Here is a 26,556-nt window from a genome sequence, read left to right as displayed (position 1 = left end):
TGGAAGGGCCCCCTCCTGTCAGTCGCTGAAATTGTGCACATGGTATTTTCGGGGCGGGTGTGGGGGGGCTGACAACTTCCCAACTGTGTATTAGCTGACTTTGCAAATATGAATATTATAATACAGCAATATATAACCAATTGATTGTGACTCATTTTGGTGGTGAAGTTATTGCAGTAGCATTCAAAGAGAAGTGAGTTTAAATTGCCACTATGTCATCCAAAATATAAAGTAAAATAATTTTACCATAGGAAATTAAAAATAAGGAAGACTTCATCTGCAGAGCAATAGCGACACAAAGATTTTGAAATGAACAGGACAAGCAGATTCTCCTTTTTCTTCTTCTTCTTCTTTTTTTTTTTTTTGAGTGTATTGTTGTCGCCCACAGTGAGACAGACTGCGGTGCTATCAATAGGACCCGCACCTCACCCAAGCCACAGGCTCTCCAGGAAGCACGCACTGTCTACAACCCGCCCCTTGAAAACGAAAGTACGGCCCTGGACGCTCCGGGAGTGTGCGCTGAGGGCTTAGAGAGGGAAAGTAACCGGAGTGTTTGGGGAGAACCCACCCCCACCCACGAGTTACGCTGGGCCTCGGCCCCGCCCCCTCTTTTATTCTGTCAGCAGCGACCAGAGCTGAAACTTTGTAACCCGAGCGGGCTGGCTCTACCCTACTCTCAGCCTTGACGCGGCCAGGAGGGTGGCGCGGGAGGTGGGACCTGCCGGGTGGGAAGGCTCAGGAGGCCAGCGCTGGCTGAGCAGAGACCCAGGAACGCGCGCAGCGACCGGAGGGGGTGGCCCCAGCCATAGGCGAGGAGCAGCGGGGAGCGGCAGGCCAGGAGAGTCCAGGCGGGCTGGGGTTGCGGCCCCTGTCCCCGTAGCTGTGATCACCCAGGAGCAGCAGCTGTATCGGGCTCCCGGCGGTAGCGGAAGCAGAAGGAGCTACAGCTGGACGGTGGCAGCTGGAGGAGCAGCTGCGCGGGTGTCCCGTGTGCCGGGAGAGCTCCGAGCTGCCCCGCGCTGGGATGACCTGCTGATCGCGGCCATGCATCCTTGACCGGGCGCGGGGACAGTCGCAGGGTGCGCCCTTCGGGAAGGACAGTGGACGTGGGCAGCAGGACTTTACCACCGACTCTCGCTCAGCTGGGAGCAAAGCCTTTTACCATGGAACCCGTGACCAAGTGGAGCCCCAAACAAGTGGTGGACTGGACTAGAGGTGAGCAGCCCCGGGGCGGGCGTCTCCAGCCCGGGAGATGGGGCGGGAGCAGGGGGGAGGGGTGGGGAGCTGGGTAGGGGTGCTCAGTTCCTTCTGCCAGCGAGAAGCATTGCGAATGCAGCGCAACGACAATGCAAACTTCTTGAGTGGCCTGTGCGCCCCTCGCTCCTGTTCTGCTTCCGGGGGTGTGTGTTGTGCCAAGCCCAGGGGAACCCTATCTTTAAACCAGGGAGTAAGGATGGCCTTTCTATTGAAGGGGAGTGTTCGGGGTGCCAGTGTCGGGACTTAGGTGGGGGGGTGGTGCTCTCCCTGCACAGCCTGGGTGAGGTTCCCGGTGCCCTGGCTGTCCGTCCTGGAACTCAAGGCACAAAGCGCCTTTGTGTGGGTGACTCCCCTCGGACCTCGTAAATGCCGCCTGCCCGGAGCAGTCGCAGGCATGATGGGGCGGTTGGACAGGTATAGGGAGACTCCGGCCGCGCGCCGAGCTCTGTTTTTGTTGGAGATGGTGAGAGGGCAGCGCTGGAGCCAACACGGAGGCTTTCGTGTGGCGGAGAAACCGTGAGCCAGACCGCCCCGGACTCCGAGACTTTGGCGACGGGAAGGCGCCAGTACCCCCGGTGGCTCTGCATGTTTAGGCCACAGTGAGACCCTGGGAAGAAGAAATCTGTTTTGAACCACTGACCTGACTCATGCTTATTTGGAATGAGGGGAAGCGATAGGATGGGAAGGTATGGACGATGGAGCAGGGGTAGAAGCTTGTATACTCTGGGCTGTCGCCCTTACTTTTTTACTCCCTCCCAAGATTTCCAGAAAGAAAAAAAAAAAAAAAAAAGGAACAGAGGTTTCTCAGGCCTCTTTGTATTCTTCCAAGAGAACCAAGTCCACCAAGAACAATTTTTTCATGGGTCCCTTACCAGCCCCCCTCCCCCCCCATGCCCTGCCTCGCCCCAGCTCAGCATCTCTGTTTCAAGTTACACCTTTTTCCCTCTTTCTCCTATCTGCCCTTTCAGGCGAGGAAAGATGTCCTTTCTCAATAATAATAACTAGAGTTGTATAGCGCTTTACAGTTTGCTAAGAGCTCTCTCTGTTATTGTCCTCGGTCATCACAGTAAGCCGGTAAGATGAGGTCACCTTTCAAACTGTCTCCCCCGTGGCTGGGAGGTAGTGGACACTGATCAGCTCTGCATCTCATTTCGCAGGCCTGCAGCAGACAGAGCCCACGTGGAAAGGGATGTATGGGTGTGTCAGTGGGGTGTGTCTGGCCCTTTCCCGCTCCTCTGGGAAGGGAAGGGATGCACTCCGCCCTGAGTTTGTGCGGTGATCAGAGTTTCCTGGGCTCTTACTTAAAATGAAGATGAAAACAACAAATACTTGTACACTGGGTAAAAAGTGAACAGCATTGTCAGTGCTGAGGACAAAATATTAACATCAAAGCTGTAAATACCCAGAGCCCATTTTGAAAAGAGTCTGTTCCTCCATTCAAGATACTTGTAAGTTCTCCATCTAGCCACTTGCCCCACTGAGTTGGTCTGTCTATTTTACCTGCATATCATAGAGACTACCTAAGAAGCTGGTAATTTTGGCAGTCTGTGAATTTGAGAGCTGCTCTGTCCGACCTGGTAGCCAGCAGCCACGTGTGGCTCTAGAGCCCTTGAAATGTAGCTGGTCAGAAATGTGATACTCTGTAAATGTCAAGTTCACATGACATGTGCATATAAAGTATCCTATTAGCAGTTCTTAGTCCTTATTGCATGTTGAAATGATAGTATTTTGGAAACATTGGGTTAAATAAGATTTATTACTAAAATTAATTTCACCTGTTTAGTTTTACCTTCTTACATATCCCTCCTAAAACATCCCACATGAGGCTCACATTTGTGGCTTACATTTCTATTGCCCAGTACTGCTCCCTAGTAAGGAAAGGGTTACAGCTTATCACCCTGGCTTTCCTGAGCCTCTGCCAGCCTCCTTGATAATGTACAACCAGAAAAATGCTAGCAGGCACACAGGAAGATTATGGAGTGAGATCTTCACACCCTCCAGATTTGTCTCTCTCTCTCTCTTTTTTGTTTTTTTGGTTCCTCTTTGGATTGGGAGAGAAGTGTAAATTCACATCCTGTTATGTTTGTTTAGCATTTAAAAGGAAGAGCAGATGCAAATTATTTTGGTATCCAATTGCCTTGACATTATGGCTTGGTCTAGATGGCTTTCAGCCAGGGAAACTTTCCTACTGACTGGACAGCGATTCCGGGTGTTCCAGTATCTTGGAGCCCGGAGCACTGGATGCTGATTAGGTTACATACCTGTGGTTGGCACGTGACAACTCCGTACAGCATGCCTGTGCCCTTTTGGACTCTTCAGTCCAGCCTCAGAGAATGACCTGGATACTTTCTATGCTAGAATCTAGAAAGACGAAAAAGGAGCAAGTATGTGGCTCACTTTTAGATGACAAGAGGTGACATGCTCCCAAATCCCACTGCCCAGTGCGTTGCTTGGGTATTTCCTGTAGTAGCAATGAGAAAGTATTTGACTTTTTAAATGAACTGTTGATGTATGCAAACTTGTTGGCTTATAGGACCATTTTCAGCTCTCTTTGCTAATCTCTCTACCCAACCCTACTTTATAAATACGTCCTACTGATAAGCAGCTCTTCGAGTAGATGTTGCCACTCTTGGTGGCCCGTGAGTACGGCTGCAGTGGCCATGGGCACTGTGGAGAGCTTTCCGTTCAGAACTCATGTGGATGTTGTTAAGCAGATGCCTGCACGTTAAGAAAAATGTTGATGTCCACAGAATGAATTAATTCATCTAGTTATTATTATTATTGATTTATTTGTACTAATCTTTAGCTATACTGTCACCGATGGATCATAATATCAGTATATCTTCACTAAACATTATCAATGGGTCAGGCCCAGGGCTAAGCTAATACATACAGGTATTAGCTCATTTAATATGCACAACCACTCGAGATAGGAACTATTATTTCCATTTTGCAGCCGAGGAAACTGAGACACAGAAAGGTTCGGCACCTTGACCAACATCACACAGCCAGAAAGTGACAGAGAAGAGTTTGACCCCAGGCAGTTGGACTTCATTCCATTCTGTGTGCTCAGGAGGTCCTTGCCAGGGTCATGCCTAGAGGCCCCGGGACCTCACCACCTGGACAGCCAGAGCTGCAGGATCCCTGCGTGTGAGTTACCGATGCCGTGGGCTAGTGTGGGACGGCTGCCCGGTGGACGTGTGCCTTACCCCGTGTATTTGGTGTGTGTCGGGCAAGTTGTTTGTGAACCAAATTAATCCATGGTTCACAGCACCATGCCTTTCACATAATTCAGTAAAGGTTTCTTAATCATAACAACTGAAAAACACTCACAGAAGCATTTATTAAGTGTCAGACACTGGGTTAAGTCCTTTATTTAGGCTTCATTTAATCCTCAGAAAACCCAGGGAGGTGTACCAACCATTATGAGCCCATATTAAAGATGAAGAAACTAAGCAGAGAGAGAGAGAGAGAGAGAGAGAGAGAGAGAATTTGCTCAGTGTCCCACATTTGTAAGCACTGGTGCTCTTACGTGCTCTTCGCCCCTCGTTCCCCTCTGTCGCTTCATCACATGGCCTGGACCAGGCAGTGGAGTTTGGCGGTGCCACTGTGGGCTCTGGAATCACACTCTGGGTTCATAGCCCAGCCTCCCCGCCCCAACTGTGTGGTCTCATGGAAGCTCTCAATAAATCACCACTCCTTGTTTTTATTGCTTCTTCTCCTCTTTATCCTATAGCTCCAGCAGGTAAATGGTCTGGCATGAGGTTGATGCCTTCCACTCGGGGCAGTTGGTGGCCAGGAGATTTCCCTGCCATCTGCCCAGCACTCGGAGGATGCTGGCCAGGACTTGCCGCTGCAGGAAGGGTCTTGCTTGGTTAGCCGAAGGAGAGATGCCTCTTGTCGATATTAGGAACCTTCAAAACATATTTTCTCAAGTTTTTTCTTATAGTCACTGGGCTTACAGTGAGCATAGCATTAGGACTGACTCTTGCTGTCAATGGCTGACTCTTCTGGCACCTGCATCACCTGGGAGATTGTTAGCAATGCAGACGTGTAGGCCAGTGAATAGGAATCTGCATTTTACCCAGGTCCCAGGTAACCCGTGTGCTTATTACAGATTGCGAAGCACCGGTCTAGCACGCAGCTGCAAAAGTGTTTTCACACTTTGTTGGTAGGTCCTGCTATCTGATCTGACCTGGGCTCAATATGTTTTATTTAAGTTCTCCAGTGATGACGCATAATTTGAGGATGCTTGACCGCCAGGCCACTGAGTAAAGCAAAAAGTTAATCTTAGGGTGTATGTGACATTTATAAGCACCACCTAGCAACAGCATCAGGTAATTCTCAGCAAACTAAATGAGATCGTTCCTCTGAGATTTCTTACGTATTCCTTGGGACTTGAAGAGGTCTCATAACAACTTTTTTTTTTTTTAAGACAAGTCGTAAGAAGGACACTGTGGGCTGGTCAGTGGGCTGTGATTGAAGTTTGTCCCCAGGATCCTCAGGGAGACTGTGAAGGATGAGATGAGCTTCGGTCCAGTGACTACATGGTGTTCATCACACGTAGTTGACTTTTCAGGGAGATTTCATGGTTGACGGAAAAGAACACTGAACATCATTCAGGAATAAATGACCAGGGCAGGTCTCAAAATCTGAAAGTAGGGGTTGTGCCGAGGCCAGGTGTCTCAGTTCTCAGTCCTTGGAGATTGGGAGGTGACCCCTTCTGGCACCCCGCTTTGAGTTCACATCACACGCGGAGAGCTACAGGGGCCTCTCTCTTCTCTGTCACCACTTCGGTGGCCCTGCCTTGGCTTTTGACCCTTGCTGGCCTGTGGTCTAGCTCTGGGACATTCATCTTTGCACCTTACTTCGCTCTTTGCTCCCATTCTGTGCAGTTTCTGCAGTGTTCACCACTGGCTTCGCCGTACTCATTTCTTCTTCATGAATAAAGCAAGTTCTATGTACTCAACCTCTGCAGAGTCCTTCCGTGTCTGGCCCCACTTGACTCTCGTCACAAGCACAAGACGTGCACAGTGAAGGCACATCTCCTTCGCAGATGAAGAAACTGGCTTTTAGATGTTAAATGAGTCATCCGCAGTCAAAGGCCGGGAGTTTGGACTACACTCCACAGGCTTCTGTTCTGTTTTTCCGTCCAGCCCCTGGCTCCTCCGAGGGCCGAGGCGGGTGCACTGAGTTCTCTCCTGATTGACAAGTGTGGGGAAGGGGCAACTTCAAAGAACTTCCCACTTCTCTGTTTCCCGATTATCCCTTTAGGGTTTAGACTCGTGAGACATACCTGTTCTTAATTTTCCTTAATTAATTAATTAATTAATTAATTCCATAGCTTAAGCAGGACCTTACATATTTTGGAACTGACCTTTCAATGTTTGTGGTACTTACTGACAGTTAATTTGTTTTTATTGTAGTTTGTTGTTTCAGAATGCAAGTCAGTGATGGAGTGATTTCTCTTTTGACTCTCTTTATCTATTTTTTTCTTTAAATAATTTATTTATTTATTTTTAGAGAGAGGGGAAGGGAAGGAGATGGGGAGGGAGAGAAACATCAATGTGTGGTTGCTTCTTGCATGTCCCCTCCTGGGGATCTAGCCTAAAACCCAGGCACGTGCCCTAGACTGGGAATCGAACCGGCAACCCTTTGGTTCACAGGCTGGTACTCAATCCACTGAGCCACATCAGCCAGGGCTAATTTTTATTTTTATTTTGAGTGTTATATTACAAACCTTTTGTCTGATACAATTAACATTTCTGGTTGGTAGAACCATGCCACACAGATTCACAATACATTTAACCTTTTTAAGCAATACCTGCAACTTTTGTAAACCCCATTTCGTGCTTGCCTTTGATTCTTCACATCTTCATTTTAACTGCTTTGGGAGAGAAGGTCAGGCAGTTATAGTGAACAATATGTAGGCTTTGGAAGAAAATAAAACTGGATTCAAATTCAGTACGTGGCATTAACTGGTTCAAAAGTTCAGGTAAGTAAATTACCTTCTCCAAGCCTTCCGTGGTTTTCTCATCTGGAAACTGGGACTGATAATAACCAAGTCACGGAATTTTACTTAGAATTAAAAGAGGTAATATGGGGACAGCACTTTGCATAATGCAAATCTTCACAAACTTATTCTTGACTAAGAATAAGTTTGGTTGATAGTCACCTTTCACGTGCTTACTAAAAATTTATGACAATCCCTTCCACCCTTTTATTGGTATACAGGTGGTAAGTTAAATCAGCTCCACGTTCTGTCTTCTCATTGTTTGACAGTTTCCTCTCATTTCCTTCGAGGACCTTGTATGTCTAAGATGAAGGTGGGGTCACAGGAAGGTTAGAGGCAGCTCTCTGAGGACCTACTAAGTTCCAGGTATCATTGTAGGTGCTGGCAGTCCAGCTGTGTTCTAGGTGCCGGGGTCAAGTTGGGTCCCTGCTTCGATGGGGGGATGATAGCCAGCAATACCATCAACCACTACCACAGCAGAACAGAAGAATGAAATATCAGCACTGATAAGCTCAAAGGAAAGCAGCGATGTGAAGGCAAGCAACTGGGGAGGTGGGGGGCATTTTTGGATGGTGTCATCGGGGTGTCTCCTGAGAAGATGCCACTGAATCATGATGACAAGAAGGAACCAGCCATTGCAAAATTAGGGGGAAGAGTGTTATAGGCAGAAAAACAGGCAGTGCAAAGGCCCTGAGGTGTGAATGAGCTTGGCGTGTTTGAGGAGAGGACATGTGGTGGAGTCACGGAGGGCAAGGATGGTGGGGTGGTGGTGGGTGGAGACGGGGGTTAGAGAGACACACAGAGGCCAGGTCATGTAGGGTCTCCTCTTGGGCAGGCCTTGGCCATTTTTCCTAGTTGTTTTGGAAAGTAGGGGAGTGACTTGATCTGATTTGCGTTCTTGGGCAGAAACGAGTTCAGGAGTCCAGCTGGAAGGCACTGCAGTGTCTGGAGATGATGGTATCTTGGTGGCTCCAGCATCTGAGAAGCCAAGTTCTAGTACAGTTGGTTCATTGATAGCTTCACATCCCAGTAATTGTAAAATTGTATTTGAATTGGGAACCCTCGGTACACGTGTCCTTTCCCAGCCAGCGTTACGACAGCGCCCTGCCCCCCCCTCCCCTCATCCTGATTACTCTCGTCATTGAAAAAGAGAGCGGCGATCTTTCTTTTTGCCTTCACATGCTTTGCGCACATCATTGTTCTTTTCTGGCACATTTTGCTGGGAGCTACAGTTTCCGAAGCTGTTTATTCATCTATGAATAGGGTTTTTGTGGAAGTGGACTTAGCCTAGTTTGTTTTCTTTGACATCAAATGGCTGATTGAACAGTTTTTTAAACCTGGGATCACAAGGGCAAATGCAGTTGTGTTTATAAGAGCAAAACAGTTCCTTAGAACGCACATTAGTGGGTTGGAAAAATTAGAAAGCTTTTTCTGTATGAAACCTTAAAAAATATTTGAATCAAAGGAAGTGGTAGAGAGATCCGATATCAAATATTTGCTCCACTGACAGACTGACTTGCTTTTGCTTTAGTAAATAGAAGCCACTGTACTTTTGGCTGAATAGCTGGTATCTTGAGAAATTTTCAACAGGTAAGAGTTGAACACGTTTTTAAACAATGCATCTCAACAGGGGAGGAAGGGGTGGCAGGGACTTGAAGGCAGGTAGGCATGGAATAACCTGGAAGCTTTCTCTCACTAGGCACAGTCCGTCCCTCCACCCCGCGCCTTAAGGATAATATCCATCAGCCCTCTCAGAGGAAAATCCCAAAAGTGTTCTCCACCAGCCAAGGCCCTGATTATGATAATCTGAATCATGCTTTCCTGAGGAAAACCGTTTGACTGAAAGGAAACATTCTATTTCCTATTTTCAGAGAGTTGCAGCGGAGGGGAAATTCAGTGCTTGGGGGTTTAGGAGAGGATGTGCGTGTGCCCATGCGCACGCACGTGTGTCTCTGTGTTTCCGAATTGAACCTGTGTGAGTCGAACAGCCTCTTCTGTCCTCAGAGTAATTTTATATATATTACAGCGTCTGAAGGACGACCTGGAGCGCGATCTTTGCCGTAGAGGAAAAGCGAGTTTAGTGCGGCGAGTGGGCCAGACTTCCAGTAATGTAACACCTGTTGCCGTTGTCAGCACCACCGTAACGTGAATTCCAGCTGGAGTCTTAAACTAACCACGAGCAGATGACACGGCTGTGAGCCGCGTTTGGGAAAATGACTGACTGCACTAAAGCCTAAAATTGTTCGTAATAAGTGTTTAAAAAAACATAAATATTCCTTGTGAGTAAGACGTCTGGAGACATGTGATATGAAGCGGTTTGGTTACAAGCAGCCCTAGGCCAAGTTGAAAAATCGTCTAAAGAGCTGATCTGTAAAGAAAGACTCTTTCTGGAGGTGGAAAAATTCTTCATTCTTCTTTAGCGCTGCCTAATCGGGACACCTAATGGGCACCTATAAACACAACGATTGTACCTGGCTAGCGATATTTTTAAACTGAGATTGGTGAGAGACCCTTTTCCAGCTACGTGCGTGTGGTGCCTCCCGACAGCTTGTCACTATTGTTCTTGAACTTACTTTGTCTGCATGAGCCTCACCAGGGAACTTAGGCCTGTGAATTCCTGGGCCCCACCCCAGACCCACAGAATCAGAAACTCTGGTGCTGGGACCCAGGGTGCGGCATGTCAACAGGTCCCTCAGGCGGTTCTGGTGCTGGCTACAGCTTAGCACTGCTGGTTGATGCCACTGATGTGGAATGTACACAAGGAATTGGTGTCGGCCAGACTATCCCCCTAGGTAATGGTTGATTCGGAAGAAGTTTTCCTTCAGGGAAGGTCGTTACATGTTTCAGTGGGGGAGTTAATGCACCTAGGTCTGTAAGTGTGCTTTCTGTAGAGTGGGCGGGGGAGAATTAAATCTGCAACACCCTCCGCACCCCCCCAGGGGCTCCACCCAAGGTGCCCCCCTCCCACCTTTTGCTGTGTTCCCCTCTGAGTGCCCAGCCCCAGGAAAACACAATAGTAGGGCCATGTTTTTGGTCTGTTTGGGCTTTGTGTGGGATTTCCAGACCTTCCTCTCATAGAGGAGCCCAGTGTAACACCCTCCCCCTGATGCTGTTTTGAGAGGGAGCAGATCATTTTCTTTCACTTAGCACTTACATTTTGGCTTTGAGCAATGCAAGCAGATATGAAAAGTGAGGGGGGGGAAAGCTGAAAAGAGATATACTCAGAGTGGCAACTATGTTGCAGCTCCAGGTACAAAGCTCTTTTGTCCTAGTACATGGATGTCGAATCAAGGCAGATGGAATCGGGGAGTCCCTGAAGTTGGCAAAGGCCAAGAGAGTCCAAAATAAAAAATGATACTCAGGAGCGATGGCTGAAGATCAGGAATAGCATGGAGACTTGCAACAAGAGTTGCAAACTCAGATGCCTACAGTGTCCAGGCAGACAGTGCAAGAAATTGAAATGCGGGGCATGTGAGACAATAAGGAGTAGTGGAGACTGTGACATATACAAAGACACTTTACTCAGTTTCTGCTGACTGTGGACCTACAGTTTCTAGGTGTTCTGATTTTTCTTTTGTTTTTAAATAAAGCTGGAAATTTGGATTTCTATGTGATACTCTCCCATTTTTAGAAAACCGTCCATAGTTGGGGTGTTTTTTTGTTTGTTTTTTTTGCATAGGACAAACAACATATATCTGTCAGCCAGTTCCCTCTGTGGACAGCTGTGATCAAGTGTTAACTGTCCGAATGAGAAACATACCTATACAGTGTGAATACAGTGAGCTATATAGTAACTTATCAACTATTTAGTAAATCTGTTTATTACCATAATTTCATTTTGCGACTTAGCTAATGCTGTTTCTAAAATTGCAATATGTAGTTCCATGCAGGTATTGTTAAGCCAGAAATACTCATCTATGGTGATGAGCCCAGCAGACCATTGTGAGTTACCCTTCAGTGTACAAACAGGAATTTTCATGTGGTTCGGGCAGCACAGCTTGAGAACCTCTGACTTTGAGGAAGTTTATTCTTCATTCACCAGACAGCAGGGAAATAAGACAGGGGTTTGAAAGGAGGAGATTGCTGCAGAACTGTGGGAAGTGGGGAGGGGTGACGAGAGGCTGAGAGACCGGCTCCAGGAGGCACTTGGGTAGACTCTGGGTGAGAATTGAAGAGGCCCGAGCTACTGCAGAGGCCTTGGGAGAGAGAGGAGGAGGGAAAGCTGAGAGAGGCCCGGCCCAGGAGCAGTCGGGAAGCCTGTGCAGGGTCTGAATGTGGGAGCGGTGAGAAGGGGCCTCAGGTGCATGCTTCGTGCCTCTGTTCCTTCACCTGGCAGTGCCTTTAAAAATGTGTGGACTTCTGAGAGGAGTTGCTTTGCGGGTTCAGGAGTGGGTCCACCTTACAGATACCAACCTCCAAAGCCATTCTGATTTGTAGCTAGTAGCTCTTGCACGGTACCAACATCTTGCCTGACTTAAACATTTTAAAAAGCAGCCATTAGCAAGTGCCCTCTCTCAGAGCAGTGCTAGAATAGTCTCATGTTTTCATGAGGTGTAAACGCCCTGCAGTTTGGCACATGAAAAGTGTTAAAATAGGCTGGCGTTAGCTGAAATTCAGGTCCTCACCCTTGAGTGTGAAATGATGCAATATACATGAATATGACACCCAGAATTATTTCTGTACAGCGCTTTCTAAGTCTTAGAACACAAAATAAAATGGAGAGGATTAGGACAGCCTGTAAGTGGGGATAGAAAATCAGTGCTGATTAATGCAGAATGCATCTGGAGTCCTCCCTGAGGTCTTAGCGAGATAAGTAGCCTGGCTAACGTGTCTGGCTGCAGTTGCTGTGTGGGTGGGTGAACCGGTTCCCTGAGATCAGTGCCTCCTTGGGGTTGCCAAAGCAAACGGCGAGTAGAAGTCCAGACCAGAATAGTGCCAAGGATGTGCAAAGCTCTTCAAGGGCCTGCAATGACAGGGAGGGTGTGGCAGGTGCTTGCTCAACAGGCGTGGTGTGGCTGTTTTCTTATTCATCATTGGCCCAACCAACCCTCAGAGATAGAGGTGATTTCTTGTGATCCCCCTCAGGCAAGGTTAACCTGATTCTCCAATTATTAGTAACAAGATTCTTTATTCAATAGGATCAGCTATAAAATGGTAGATTATTTTTCTTAAAATAATCTTTCCTACTGCTCTGCATGGGGACATTCCCATTCATACTTGCTAATTTCTCATCTATGATTTTTAAATGAATACTAACGCCATGCATCTGGTATTCTGAAATGAGGCTACTTGTCACATTAATTGTAGCTCTGGCAATGAAGTTTTCAATGAAGTGCCATATCACTGGGATGCCTTAGGAGAAATACCCTCTAATTCTTTACACCCTCAGTGTGTTAAATTGGGTGACTTGTTAACTGACACTTTTACCAAGTCGGACGAGGGCTGATAGTCACCATGCATTCATTCAACACGTATTTATTGAGTGCCTACAGTGTACGGCATTGTTCCAAGAGCTGATGAAACCACAGAGAATAAAATAGGCAATAATGCCTGTCTTCCTGCAGCTGACAGGTGTAGACAGACAATAAGTAAAATTCGTAGCACAGAGAAAGGATATACATTGCGGGGAAGGGTCAGAGGTGGATGCAGGAAGGCAGTGGGGATGTAGTTTAACTAGGGTGGCCAGGGAAAGATTTCAGCGAGGAGTGCAGCTGACATTGTGGAAGAATGTGCTGGGCAGAGGGAAAGCAGGTGCAAATGCCCTGAGACAGGAGAGTGTCTGACACGTGGAAGGAACGAGGAGGCCAGTGTGGCTGGAGCGAAAAGAAAGGACAGCAGGAGGAAGAGATCGAAGAGGAGAGGGAGACCAGTTGGTGCAGAGCCTCAGGGGTCCTTCTATAGATCTTTCATGTGGTGTTTTGGGGAGCTGTTGGAGGGTTGTTTTGAGCCAAGGAGTGGTATCAGATTTATATTTTAAGATCACACGTTTGCCGTGTTGAGAAGGCTAAGAGGGCAAAGATGCTGTGGAGTCAGGGGACCCATTAAGATGCTGTGGTTAAAGATGTGCAAATCGGCCGTTACAAAAACAGGCACGGAGATGTGAAGTGCAGCGCAGGGCATATAGTCAATGATACTGTCATAACTATGTGTAGTGCCAGGTGGAGACTGGAAATACCTGGTGATCACTTCTTAAATTCCATAAATGTCTAATCTCTATGTTGTTCACCTGAAACTAATGTAGTATTGTATGTCAACTGTACTTGAAAAATTAAAACAAATATTTAAAAGGTAAATTGAAAAAAAAAATCTATGGCTGTGATGCTTGGCCCAGGTGGCACCTTGGCCTCCGGGGGAGGCGCCATGTTCTGGGTACTCTGAGAGGTCGGCTGGACTTACGGTCAGCGTGGACTAGCTTGAGAGGGCGCCCATGAAGTTTTTGCTCTGGGCAGTTGGAAGGATTGATCTGCGCAGAGGTGGCAGCTCGTGGGAGGAGCAAGTTAAGGGACTGCCTGGATCTGAAATTTGCGATGCCCGTTGGTCCACCAAATGAAGTAGGTCATTGGGTACGTGTCTGGATTCATGGGGGAGGTTGGGACTAGGTAGAAATTGGGTGGCCACCGGGGTAGGCATGGCATTAAATCTTGGAGACTGGATGATGTCACCAAATGAGGGAGCAGAGGGAGACAGGAAGTCTGGGAGATAAGCAACCAGCAAAGATGGCTGTGAGTTGCTTCCAGTGAGAAGGAGGAAACCAGGAGAGGGTGGTGTCTGAGGGGCCAGGGAGGAAGTGGCCCCAGGAGGAGGAGTGATCCACTGGGCCAGTCCTGCGGTTAGACCACAAGGGGAGGGCTGAGAATTGAGCACTGCATTAGGCTGTGTGGAGGACACTGGGGAGCTGGACAGGATAGTTTCGGTGGGTTGGAGGGGACCAAGTCTGAATAAATTGGAGAGCAAACGGGAAAAGGGGAGTGATTGTCCCCCCTCCCCCCGAGAGACCACCCAATATCAAAGCACCTTCGTGAACGAACACAGCACTCTTTTGTTCGCAGTTGGACACATGTACCGGATGCATTTTATTTTAGTTCTTTAAAAATCTGCAGTCAACTTTTGGAATAGATAACTGATTGGTAATTAGATATTCAGTAAATTAGGCCATGTCACACCCTCCCTGCACTGAGTAACAGGACGTTGCACATTATGTTATCTCTTATTTTCATACTAACACAGCCATTGACTTAGCGAGTGACTACACTGGTGCTTTCTACAGGGAAGAGTTATTCAGCAGGAGTTCTCTCTGCACTCCATGTTTTGCCAATGAGAGCAAACAGATTGCTACCCGAGTTCTGCGTTATTCCATACTTTAACCACTTAGGGAGAAAAGATTTATTACAGATAGATCCAAGACCTTGGAAGAATTCCTTGACGTTGTTGATTTACCTTCTTTTTAAGGTTTATTTGAAATATTCTGAATGCCATGTAATCACATATAAATAATGTGTTTTATAGACCATAGGTATTTGTTAGCAGGAAAATTGGTGTAAATAGAGATAAACCAGTCTACTTTAATTATAAGTCATCAAATAATGATTGAGCACCTATCATTTGTAATGTATGGAAGAGAAGGGAAGGGAAGGGAAGGGTCCCTGTGTCTTTGGCACTTTCTGTTGAGTGGAGTACACAGACAAGTCCCTGGGCATTTAAGCTACAGGGCATCCTAGGAGTGCAGAAGAGGAGTATTTAACTCAGATGTGAATGGGTGCAGCATGCAGGGCTTCTTGGAGGAAGTGACATCCAAATTGAGACCGACAGGAAGATTAGGAAGTAGTCAGGTATAGAGAAGAGGAAAGGAAATATTTGTCAGAAAACTGGGAGGCAAGAGAGAGAGCGAGCATGGCATTTGTGAGCAACTGAAAGAGCTCGATTGTGCTACATCTGTCATGAGGTGAAGGGGACCGAGATGAGGCTGGAGAGGTGGTGTGTGGGGGAGAGGCTAGAGTGCCAGAGCTGTTTGTGCCTCTGAGCAGGCGGAAACCAGGGAAGAGCTTTGTACCTTTGAGCGGCCTGCCTTTGTGGAAGGAGTGTGTGTGTGTGCGCATGTGTGGATACACACATAATACACACATACATATATGCACACATATACATACAACTAGATGTACATGTGTATATATTTTGTGAGATTCCTATGTTATTTGGTTCAGGATTCTATTAGGGAGGCACTGTGCCCCTCTTTATGGAACATGGCATTATTCTTCTGGGTTTTAGACCAGGAGTGAACTAGTCACTGTAATGCAGGGGAACCTCTGAAGCTCAAGGAGCAATATCAGTTAAAGGCTCTGCAAAAATTAACTTGACTTCCTGGGTATGTATTTCTTTTGATCTGTGAAATGTGACACTGAGTGGACTTTTTGCATCAGGAAACATAAAAACTTCATTAAAAAAAAAGGAAGGAACCACTAAAACCTTGACTTGCGTTAAACAGGAGATAGGAATTGGGCTGCGGGCAGTGGGGAGCAGAGGGGCGGCAAGGGATGGAGAGGAACAGCCGGGAGTTCTGAGGGGGTGTGCCTGGAGGTCACACCTTGAGCTGTGGGTGTTCCGTGTGTTATCACCTGTAATCTGCTGCTGGTGGGGTGACTGATTAATGATTAATCACTGTTTCCAGCTCAGCATATAATGTAGTCTTTGTGTGTTCAGAGCCTTCGCTCTAGTGGGGCGAGCCAGAGCGTAGCAGAGCATTGTAGGAATTTATTCTCTAGAAGTAGTTAGAAATATCATACAAAGGTTAGGAAGACCCCCCTCCAACCCCAACTTCAGGAGGATGTCCAGGCATGTAAGACAATGGCCCCCACCCCCCATTTGCACTGTGAACTTGGTGCAGTTCATACTTAATTCTTGAAAACACACGCTTTGAGCATTTCAGACCCAGGCCCAGATGAATCACACTTGCTCTACCAGCTCCAGAAGCAGCCGCATGGGTATTCATTTCTGAGGTCCTGAACTCTGGAAGAACACACAGATTATACTTAAAACTAATGGGGCTTGATTATGGTAGGATGAAAAACAACGAAAGGAGAACCCACCTCAGCAGGGTGTGGCTGCCCTCTCTCTCACTTACATTGTTTCCCAGCTTGTAGTGGGTGGTTGACTTTGCCACATCATTCCCAGAATTAAACATATGCTCAGCCTGGGAAAACTTCTATGTTCAGCAGTCCACAATTATAATTCAGTGGAATGTGGTTTTTAAAATAATTGAACACGTTAAAATTTTAGTTTTTGATAGTTACCATTAAAAAAAAAACAACAGCCAGTTTTTCTCCCCCCACCCCATGATTTGGGAGTATGTGATCCCCTGGGGGATATTCGTAGCTACTACTTTAATCAATTTAACATCCTTCTCTGTATATTGCAGTGATCTGAAACTGTTTCATAATTTCTTTTTGCATCAGTGGGTTTGTTTCATATCCCAAGGGTGTTTTTGTTTTCCTTCATCTTTTCTTAAAAAGCACCAGAATGGATTATCACAAAAATATTGTATTAAGGTAGCATGCATATTGATATTTGTTTTTCTATTTTCTAATTTTAACTTGAGATAATATATAATGTTTCAGTTCTGCCATAGAAATTCTATCGCCTAAATTCATGTTCTAATGAATTAAGGAGCAACAGGTCATTTTCTAAGACTAATAAACAAAACAAAAAGAAATATAAATGCCTATGAGCAATCTTAGGAATTCAGGGAGAAATCTAAGCATCCAAGAGAAAATCTATCTTATTAAATGCAGTTGTGCTAGACTTCCTGGAAGTGGTAAAGGCGGGGAAACCAATTGTTTACATTGACTTTAATTGTCATCAGGAGATCTGAAAACAATTCTGTGGGTTAAGGTAGGTAATTACCATCCTGGAGATAACTATGTAACTATAATGTTATAGAAGCATTATAAAACTATTTTTCTTATAAAAGCAGGCTGCATATTTCGATCTTATTACTGTAATTGTTGGTTTTATTTGCTTTTTGCAAATCCGATGTTACAATGAAAGTGACACATTGTTGCAATCAGATGTAAAGAAAGGGTAGAGTTTTTTCCTCTTAAGGATTTTGCCTGGAACACATATCCATTCATTCTCTCTGTTGTATACTCTCTGCGTTTGTGTGTGGGCCATTCCTCATTGTAAACACTTGTGGCCTCTATAGTATTACATAGTGGTTACGACCAGGGTTGGCTGTCTGAAGTTTGGATTATTTATCGTCCCTTAGAAATGTGTGATGTTGGCCAATTTGTGGACACTGTTAAGTCAACTAACTTATTTTTAAATTTGGGGTTATATTGGTGCTAAACTTTCAGGGTTTATGTTGAGAATTAAGCGAGAGAATGCAGGTGAAACATTTACCACAAAAAATGTCAGTGCCTCATACAACTCTAGCTGTTGTTTTGTAGACGACAGGGATATCCTGGGGGGAAATGCACATTTCCAACAGAATAGGTTCACATTAAACAAAGATACCCTGCCCTTTGCACGTGATAAATTACACTTGGTAAGAAGAAGGGGGGAAAATAAGGTTGGGTCACATTCCCTTCGGGGAATGTGTTGACATAAAACAACACTGAAAAGACGAGATGCCAATTCCCCGTCTTAAACTACAGGATGTGGGTGATTTCTCCCTGGTGACTCCACCGACCAAGTGTTCCGGGACCTGACACCTGCTAATTGAGTGTCACCAAAGACAGGCCCTTTCAGTTCATGTTTCTTGGTGTATCACAATTTATGTCCACAACTTACTATATTTCCTGCTTAACTGTGACTTTGGATAACTAGTGGGTGCGACAGTCATCCTTGGGTGTGTCCACGGTGCAGTGTGCATTCCACTGAGTAATAGTCCTCTGTCATCACCTGCCCATCAGCCCCACGCGGGAGGCGCCCCTCTTGCCAAGCCCAATTAAGGAAACCCGCCCGGTTTCTTCTGGGGAGCCAAGAAGTTGTTTCGTAAGATCTGCTTCTGTACACGCTGTGGGAATAGCTTTGAGAATGGGGATTACTTCTGTTCTTGAGTCCCCAGAGTGGCTTCCCTCCGTGTCGGAAATCACAGAAAGTTGCAGACTTCTCAGAGCACTCTGAGGTTATACGTGGAATGGGTGGAAGAGTGATCCCTACGGGTGAGGAAGAGGCACCTGTGCAGGTGGGCACCTGCCGTCGGCGCTCACAGTGGACCTGGGTTATGAGCAAGATGCAGAGCTGATGTTTGTTTTAGAAGGGGTGGGGCCTCAACAAAAAGCTTCAGAGTTTGCCTGATTTGCTTATCTATAGATGGAATGAACTATATGGAGCACCTTTGAGCCAGTGACAGGGGTTTGGGGAAGTTTTTATACCTTAGTCCATCGGTGCCTGCTTCCCGAACGCCCTGTACCAGCAGTGATTGATGTGGGAAATCTGCCTTAAAACAGAATAAATCTGTTAGCCAAAGAACGCCCTCCCCCCCTTCAGAAACTTCCTTCTAGATCTGCGATTGGCAACCTTTTTCATCTCATGGCACACCTAAACTAACGTCTAAAATTCTGTGGCACACCCCCCCAAAATTTTTTTTGCCAATCTGACAAAAAAATAGGTATAATTTTGATTCATTCACACCGAGCGGTTGTTGTGTTGTCTGTTGTCATTTTTTTAATTTGGCAGTCTAAGGGAAAAGAGGTCGTGCCCCTGAGTAAACAGTCAGATGTCACCGCTGTGCCGCAGCATATGGTTGAAAATCGCTGTTCTAGATGAAGTTCCAACTTAATATATTTACCTAACTATTGTATGTTTATGTATTACTTTAAAGGATGTATTTGTACGATATCTAGACCCTCCCCCAACAACATGATAGCTGTAGAACTTGGTGTAGGAAGATGTGGTCCATCACGAGTGGATTAATGCGCAGTATTCAGTTTCAAACTTACACACCGAATCTAAAAGCTGGAAAAAAATCCATGGACAATCTCCTAAGGAGAGAGTTAAAATCCGAGCTAACGGCAGCACTGTTTTCGAAAAGAGCAAGGCTGATGAGTCAAACTAAACCTCCCCCCGGAGGCCTGGAACAGCCAGGCCAGGGGCAGCCACCAGGCCTGTGTGGCTAATTTACGGCCTGTTTACAAGCCTTAAAGACCCAGGGTTTACTGTTGGTGTCCTTCGCTGCTTAAAGCCTTACCTCGGTTAAGGTAATAGCAGCTCATTTTTATTTGGATATTTTCATTCACTTGGCTTGGGGGGAAGGTGTAGGGGAAGTCATACAGGTGTAGGGAGAACAGGAAGGTTCTTAGAGGGAAGAAACCTTAGACGTCTGGCAGAAGTGCTAAGATACTCACCCTGTTTAGGTCTGTGAACCGGAAGATGGCCTGTGTGTTAGGAAAACTGGGGTATTTCTTGACTCTCCTAGGACCGTGGCTCCAACATTGCGATTTCCGTGTTTCTTCCCTCACTCACTACAACTTTGAGGGTTGGTGAGGACCCTAGATCATGAACTCCCAATCCATGTTCTGTTGAATGAGTAAACTGTTTCCTTGTATAGAGAAACTGTGGCCCAGAGATGTCCATGGCCGAAACTAGAACTGCACTCTCCAGACTCCCAGTTCCAAATGATTGCAGTTTTTTTCCCAGCTGCACCCTAACAGTTCCCCAGCCCCAAACCCTACACAATTTCCGGCCCTGTAGGCCCCACCCACCGGCAGTAGTGTGGGCACCAGAGCCCTTTCCCTGTCTGAGCTGCAGCCCAGATCTGTAACCCTGTTAACCGTCCATGACGTGCTAGACTCAGTGTCTGCTTTCGTGGGTCTGGTGAGCAGGGGCTTGCAGTCTAGCAGGGAGATGCCGACACTGATTATTCCACAATGTGGTGTGGAACATTCCATGAGGGACGCGTATTGGGTTGGCCAAAAGGTCCGTTTAGTTTTTCCCACAAAATAAAAGACACATGTTTCACCAATAACTTGATTGATTTGGATATTTTGAGTATGTTGGTTACCTCCCACCACTGGCTTCTAGTGGGTAGAGGCCACGGGTGCTGCTAAACATCTTCCAGTGCATAAGACAGCCGCCCAGCAAAGGATTATTTGGCCAAAATATCACTAATACCAAAAAACTTCACAAACCACATTTGAGAGTTGAATCAGTCACAGCACCTTCTCATACACTGCAGAAATCTTTTATTTTTGTGTGTGTGTTTCAGTTGTGTTTTTACCTTTCTTGAAATAATAAAGCATAGTATGCCAAAAATGTGTATTTTCTTCCATAGTTAGTATTAAAATGGCTGCACAAAAATATAGCAGTATTGATAAGTTTTTTTTTAAATGCACACTGATAGGACAGCTGTCAGAATACAATCTAACAAAATTGTTTTGAATGAAGTTAAAGACAACTAAGCACGACTCCAGCCATCCTACAGAAAAAAAACAAATGAAGGTTTTTGGCCAGAGGAGCCCGGAATTCTGTGTGTAGATTAGGGTCAGGTGTTTGAGGACAGTTTTAAGGGATAAAGGGGAGTCTGTCAGCCAGAAGGGGCTTGCAGGTGGGGCCTTCCAGGTGAAGAGATTTAGGCAACAGAACAGTCCACTGGCGGTGCTGGAGGGGCAGGAGGTAACGGGATCGTGGCCAGCTGCAGAAAGCACGAGGTTGTGTTCACATGGTCCACCTTCCCCAGCCTGCTCCAGAATGGACAGAGGAGGCGAGAGCTCATCAGCGACGCTCTGCTTTCTTTAGGTGAACGTTAAGTCCTTGAACAGGATGCCTGGTGTCACGATGAGCGTGGCTTGTCGGGTGCCCAGAGGCTCAGTGGCTGAGATGGGGCCGGGGAAGCAGGCGCAGGAATAATGCTCTGCCTTGCACTCAAGACTCTAAAGGCAGAAGGTTCTGTCTGGAGCCTTCCTGTCCTATCTCCAAGATGCCGTGGGGTGAAGGTGTGGATGCAGGTTTACACGTTCGGCTTCTGGGACCAGACAGAGCTTCCTTTCAGAGCCCACGGCCTTGGAGGAAACAGATAACGAGTGGTAGGAAACAGCTGCTGCTCACTTGGCGTGCAGAACGCTGCCTCATGGAGCAACTTGGTCATCATAGGAATCCGAACGGAAAGTCCTCGCTGATTAAACATTTGGGGGCCGTGGAATGTGGTTTGTTTGCATATGTTTGCCCCTCTCCCGTTGTCTTTCTGCTGCCCGCCATTGTTACTTTTCTTTGTCCAGTAATACAGAAATTATTTTTTAAATGTAATCGTTATAACTCTTGATAATTTTAAAATTATCTAATTTTCCTCCCTCCTGCTGAACATTTCTCCTTTTTCAGAGTTGGGTGTGAGGATCTAACAGAACCCTTCCCAGGCATTTGCATAAATGTTTATACATATTCATGTGTAATTCTTTTCATTGATATAAATGGACGCATGCATAGTTTGAATCTGATCCATAGCTGGTTTTGACATTTAATATTGTTTTAAAGATCCTTACATGTCACTTTCTTTAGTTAAACCTCAAATATGTTAGAAGGGATCTTTCGACAATCAACTTAATGAACTTTAAGTCATTTAGAAAAGGTTGTATGAAAATCAGGTGCCTCTTGCGAACAGCGGTGGGTCCCGGTCCCCCCCTCCCACTGGACAGCAGACCGAGGCTGTTTTATGGCACCTGGTGGAGTATCCGGGGTCAGCCTGATGAGAGAACAGATCTCTTGCTATGAGAGTTTACTACTGTGGCAGCAGTTCTGCTTCAAACAAATATTTAGCCTCTTCGTATACCTGGATCATATCAAAGTGAGAGGTGGCCTGGTAAAGAATCTTTGAGATCTCTGACAAAGAAATAGGGACAATGTGGGACTTGTATCTTTCTACAAAGCTTGCTTCATAATTTTGCAAAACCTAAGAGAGGTCGGTCGATTTCTGACCCAAAGGACAAGTGACTTGTTTGAATTTTAACGCTGAGAAGTGGGATGCGGAATTGATCAGGGAAATCCTTCGGAAGAGGAAACGGGTCAGGTCATTGTTGTGATACATTCATGGGCTGCTGATATCATGGGAAGCATGTGATGACAACTTGGTAAAACTGTCTTGGACATGTGAGCCTGCCAAACCCCAACAGACCACTGGCATTGGAGGCTGCTCCCCGAAGGGCACTAGCAATTGTCCCAGGAGCAGCAATTGCCACTGGAATGCTGTCATTATGACCTCAGTGCCTGTTGTTTGGACAAAGGGGGAAGGCGCCTTCCGCGGCTTGACAATTTGCCAGCCACCTGCTGTCATTCTTTTTCTTCAGTGTCTTCAAAGCGCTCAGAACCTGGCCATCAGGTTGCTTTTAAAAATAATGCAGCTGTGCACAAAAGTATAAAAGCTTTAAAAACGATGTAATTATGAAGGACACAGGCCAACTTGTGCTGATTTTCCTAATCTTAGTTCTTCTCGAAGGCATCACATTTCTTATATTTCACACTGCCAGTTGCTGCCTTAAAAAGGAGAGATGGACATTCATGGTCAGTTACTTAGATCTTTTATTGGAACTGTTACCAAATAAGCATTGGAAGGCCCTTCCAGTTTCTTGAGGATGTGAGCCTAAGCCATGGCCTTACAAGGAAATCATCATCTCTAGATAAGATGGCACCTACGCAGTTCATTCTAATCTGGCTTGCAAGGAAAGTGGAGTTTGTGGGGCAAGGAGAAGTTAAGAGCAGGGTGCATCTTCTGTGAGATTGCTCTTCACAGTTCAGTAGTGTCACCGCTTTGACAGTGGACAGCAGGGACCTGCTCCCTCTGTGGGTCTTATGGGCTCCTCAGACCTAGATTGATTGTACATTCTGCGTTCATTCGTTTATGAAGCACCAGCCGATTTGATCACACAGAGGACACATCTAGGAGAGAGCTGTTTCCCTGTATCCATCCTTTTCCTCGGACCCTGCCTCCGCCACCCCACCCCCAACACACAACACACACATACACACACACATTTGGAGGCTTTACTTTCCTGGGGAAGTCACACTCCAAGGCAGGAGCTTCACCTGCAGCAGAGAGAGGGCAGAGCCCACTGGGGCCGAGTAGAAAACCCTCACCCCAGTGCTTACCAGTGGTACGACCTTGAACACTTAGCCTTTCAGAGCCCCATCTGCAAAATGGGGCTCATAATCCATCATCTGGTTGTTACAAGGATTAAACGAGACACTAGGAATATGAGTGCCCAGCTTGTGTTATGGAATTCCGAAAGGCCCAGGGAAAGGCACTTGTGATTCCTTTCTTTCTTTTTCTTTTGTCATGAAATGAGATGGCCCCAGCCCCAGACGTTCGGGTGCTTGGTTCTCAACACTCTTCACAGGGGCTGCTACCTTTCTGGTTCTGACAGCCAACACAGAGAAAGTTTACTTCTCCAAACATTCCTCTTGTGGAGTTGCAGCCAAGTGTGATTTACTTTCCTCCGTTCCTCCCCCACCGTGATCACCACCCTGCCACAAAGCCAGTTAGTTCAAGGGCATAACTAATCTTAAGCACAGTGAGAAGGAGTCTGGGGGCACCGGCAATATACAGTTACACTAAGTGACGAGTACAAAGTCTCAACTTACTTTGGCACAAGGTGTAAATTTCAAAGTCTTTTCCAGGTGCTTCCTCTTGAACCAAAAAAAGCTAGAATCCCACGGGAAAGGACACGTTATTTTTAAAAATGCCATTTGGGAAAACATGCACACCAGCATTTCACAGGAGGGGAGTCCGTCGTCGGAGTTCGACGGCGCACATTCTTGCATTAATTTTTAGCAGGGGCTCGAGTTGTGCGGTAATCATTGTCAGCCCTTGTTTGACTCATGCATTCCTCGCTGCTGCAGTAAGATGTGTGTTTATGTGAAATATGGAAACGATTTCCCGCTCCTCTGTCTTTTGTGCTGGAGTTGGGACGGAGCAGCTGACGTTTTCCTTTGTTACTTTTCAAGGGTCTTCAGTTTCAGAGCTCTCCTGCAGGCTTGAGGAGGGACAGCTGGCAGCGTGGCCCAGGCTCGTCCTCCCGGGATCTCGCTGACATGCCTGCCGCTAAAACCTGACCCCGAGTCCAGCACCCTTACACTGAAACAGGAGGCTCTGCCTTCTCAAACTTCGAGTTGCCCAACATTGAAAACAAAATGCAAACTAAAGCAACGGTAGAGGGCTCGCCACTGAAGGACGAATGTCTTACCCTGACTATGGCTCCTTTATTAAGAACCGTATGTCTGGTGCCTTGGCCTCTGCTTTTTTTCCTTCTCTTTCAACCGCTCTTCTGCTTGGGTCCCCTGAGGACGGGGAAGGTGTAGGTGAAGTTTTTAAAGGTCCAGAGCTTAGCTGTAGAAAAAGGAAAGCCAAAGAAGAGTGTGTGTTCCTCCCCGCTTTTTAAACCATTTATTCTCCTAAAAAAGGACGTTTCGTGAAAACGATCCCAGGCCATAAAAGAGAGTAGAAGCGGCTTTCATTGCATCCAACCCTACATTCTCATTATATCTTGAGCTTTCAGTGTCTTGGCAGATAGAGTTTCTTCCTTCACAGCATAATGTTTTTCCAACTGCAGAGTTACAGCTGCTTCATCTGCCATGGCACATGGCTAGGTGTCCAGATAATTTTATAGGGGAAAAAAACCTCAAAAAGACTTTTAAAACATGCAGCCTTCAGGGGAAAAAAAAAGTCAGTTTTGCAAAGAGAGTTTAAATAAAAGGGCATTCATAGGTTTACGCTTTCTTAGTGGGCAGATCTCAAAGATGGTGTAAACAAGAGGCATGCATCTCGTTCCTTCATTCACCGAGTCCCTAAAAGTGTGTAGCTGTGTGGACGGCACAGGTGCTGGGGACACAGGAATGAGTGTCATGCTCTGACCTTTAAGGAGCTCCGTTTTACTAAGGAGTCAGAGACATGCATAAAAATACAAGGCCCAGGTGGCAGGAAGGGGGGTTGATGAGCCTTGCCAGGGTGGGAGGTGGTACCGCTGGGGTCCAGGGACGGCCTCCTTGAGGAGGAGAGGCTTCGGGTGAATCCTGGAGGGGGGGTGGGGTTTGCTGGATCAGATGGGCATGTGGGAGGCGTGGCAGAGGCGTGAAAGTGTGAAGTGGCAAGGTGTGTTAGGAGAGTGAATCCTAACCCAGAGAGGCTGGAGCTGTAGGGCACAGGGCAGAGAAAGACAGGTGAGGAGCTTGGCCAGGAAGCCTGGCTCTGGGAGGCCTTTGCGTGCCCTGCGGTCGTACTAGCGCCTGCAGGACTTTGCTGCCCTCACTTGAGGGGCCTTCTCTGATTAGTGTCACTGTTTGTCTCCTTTGCCTGTTTTAACGTTCTTTCTGGCGCTCGCACCGGGCCTGTTAGAGGTTCGTGCGCTTGCTGCCCGTGTCCTGCCTCCAGGAGGGAAGCCCCGTGGGAGCACGGACATTTTTCAGGTGTGACTGTAGCCCCAGTGTCTCAGAGTGTCTGGTGCAGAGCGCCGTTGAGTTTGAACTTCATTCTCTGTTGGAAACCATTAGCAGGGACTACATTAGGGGTGGGCATGGGTCACATGAGTATATTTGGGTGTTAGAAAGGGTAGGACGAGTGACACTTAGAGCTGATGACAAGTTTTTTGGAAGGGAGCTCCTTGGTGCACACAGAGGGCCAGGGAAGGGAGCACGGCAGAGGTCCTGTTCCCAGGCAACCTCGGATGGGCCCCGGTTTTGTTGACCTGGTTAATTATCAATAGCTAATATCAGTCTCATTCCCCTGGAGATGTTTTAAAACGGTACTAAGAATTGTAGAGATGCTCTGAGAATTATATTTCCTTCTCTACAAAGCTGCCCAAGCATTCCAACAGAGCTCATGATGTCATGACGTCCTACAGTCACATGCTGGGTGACGATGGTAGAGTCAACAACAGGCCACAAGTACTGTGGTGGTGTCATGAGATTATAACAGCTAAGAACTTCCTGTGGTCCGGTGACACTGTAGCTGTCGTAATGTTGCAGTGTAACGCTTCACTCACGTGTGTTTGTGGCGCTGTCAGCGAGCCTGCTGCGGCCGCCAGTCCTGTGACTGGTGTCCAGTCCTATCACTTGATAATGGTAATACGTGACTATGCTTCTGGTTTGTGTATTTACTGTATGTCTCATCGTTATTTTAGCAGAGACTCTTTACACTTACACAAAACAACATTTGGAAAGCAGCATGCCGCGCTGTGCCAGCAGCTGCCTCACGTATCTCAGGTTTACCACGCCTCCGGAATGAGCGTTTTTTATTGAACTTGACGCAGCGTTGTTTTGTACAGTGACATGCTGTGCCGCCACGTAGCCTAGGAGCATCGGCTCTGCCG

General features: G+C 46.7%; 1 protein-coding gene and 1 long non-coding RNA gene across 3 annotated transcripts in view; one reads left to right on the top strand and one right to left on the bottom strand.

The window, feature by feature from the left end:
• The first annotated feature begins 636 nt into the window (after positions 1–636).
• The window catches only part of CNKSR3 (CNKSR family member 3), a 76,800-nt gene continuing 50,880 nt past the window's right edge, over positions 637–26,556 (top strand). Inside the window, exon 1 of one of the 2 annotated variants that reach the window (XM_024551984.4) lies at positions 637–1,215. In XM_024551984.4, coding sequence (XP_024407752.1) covers positions 1,164–1,215 — 52 coding nt within the window. In that variant the 5' untranslated portion in view covers positions 637–1,163. Of the gene's footprint in view, positions 1,216–4,267; positions 4,408–26,556 lie in introns of those variants that run through there. The other variant, XM_045188914.3, reaches the window with a different exon arrangement.
• Positions 15,184–19,952, bottom strand: LOC123478859 (uncharacterized). The gene is made up of 3 exons (XR_006654241.2): positions 19,612–19,952; positions 18,640–18,704; positions 15,184–16,273 (listed from the first exon to the last, which is right to left on the bottom strand). It is a non-coding gene; the product is annotated as an uncharacterized lncRNA (long non-coding RNA).

This window comes from Desmodus rotundus, chromosome 11 (genome assembly GCF_022682495.2).
Source record: "Desmodus rotundus isolate HL8 chromosome 11, HLdesRot8A.1, whole genome shotgun sequence".
Lineage (NCBI taxonomy): Eukaryota > Metazoa > Chordata > Mammalia > Chiroptera > Phyllostomidae > Desmodus > Desmodus rotundus.
The sequence above is the reverse complement of the archived record's forward strand: the minus strand, read 5'-3'. Positions and strand labels throughout refer to the sequence as shown.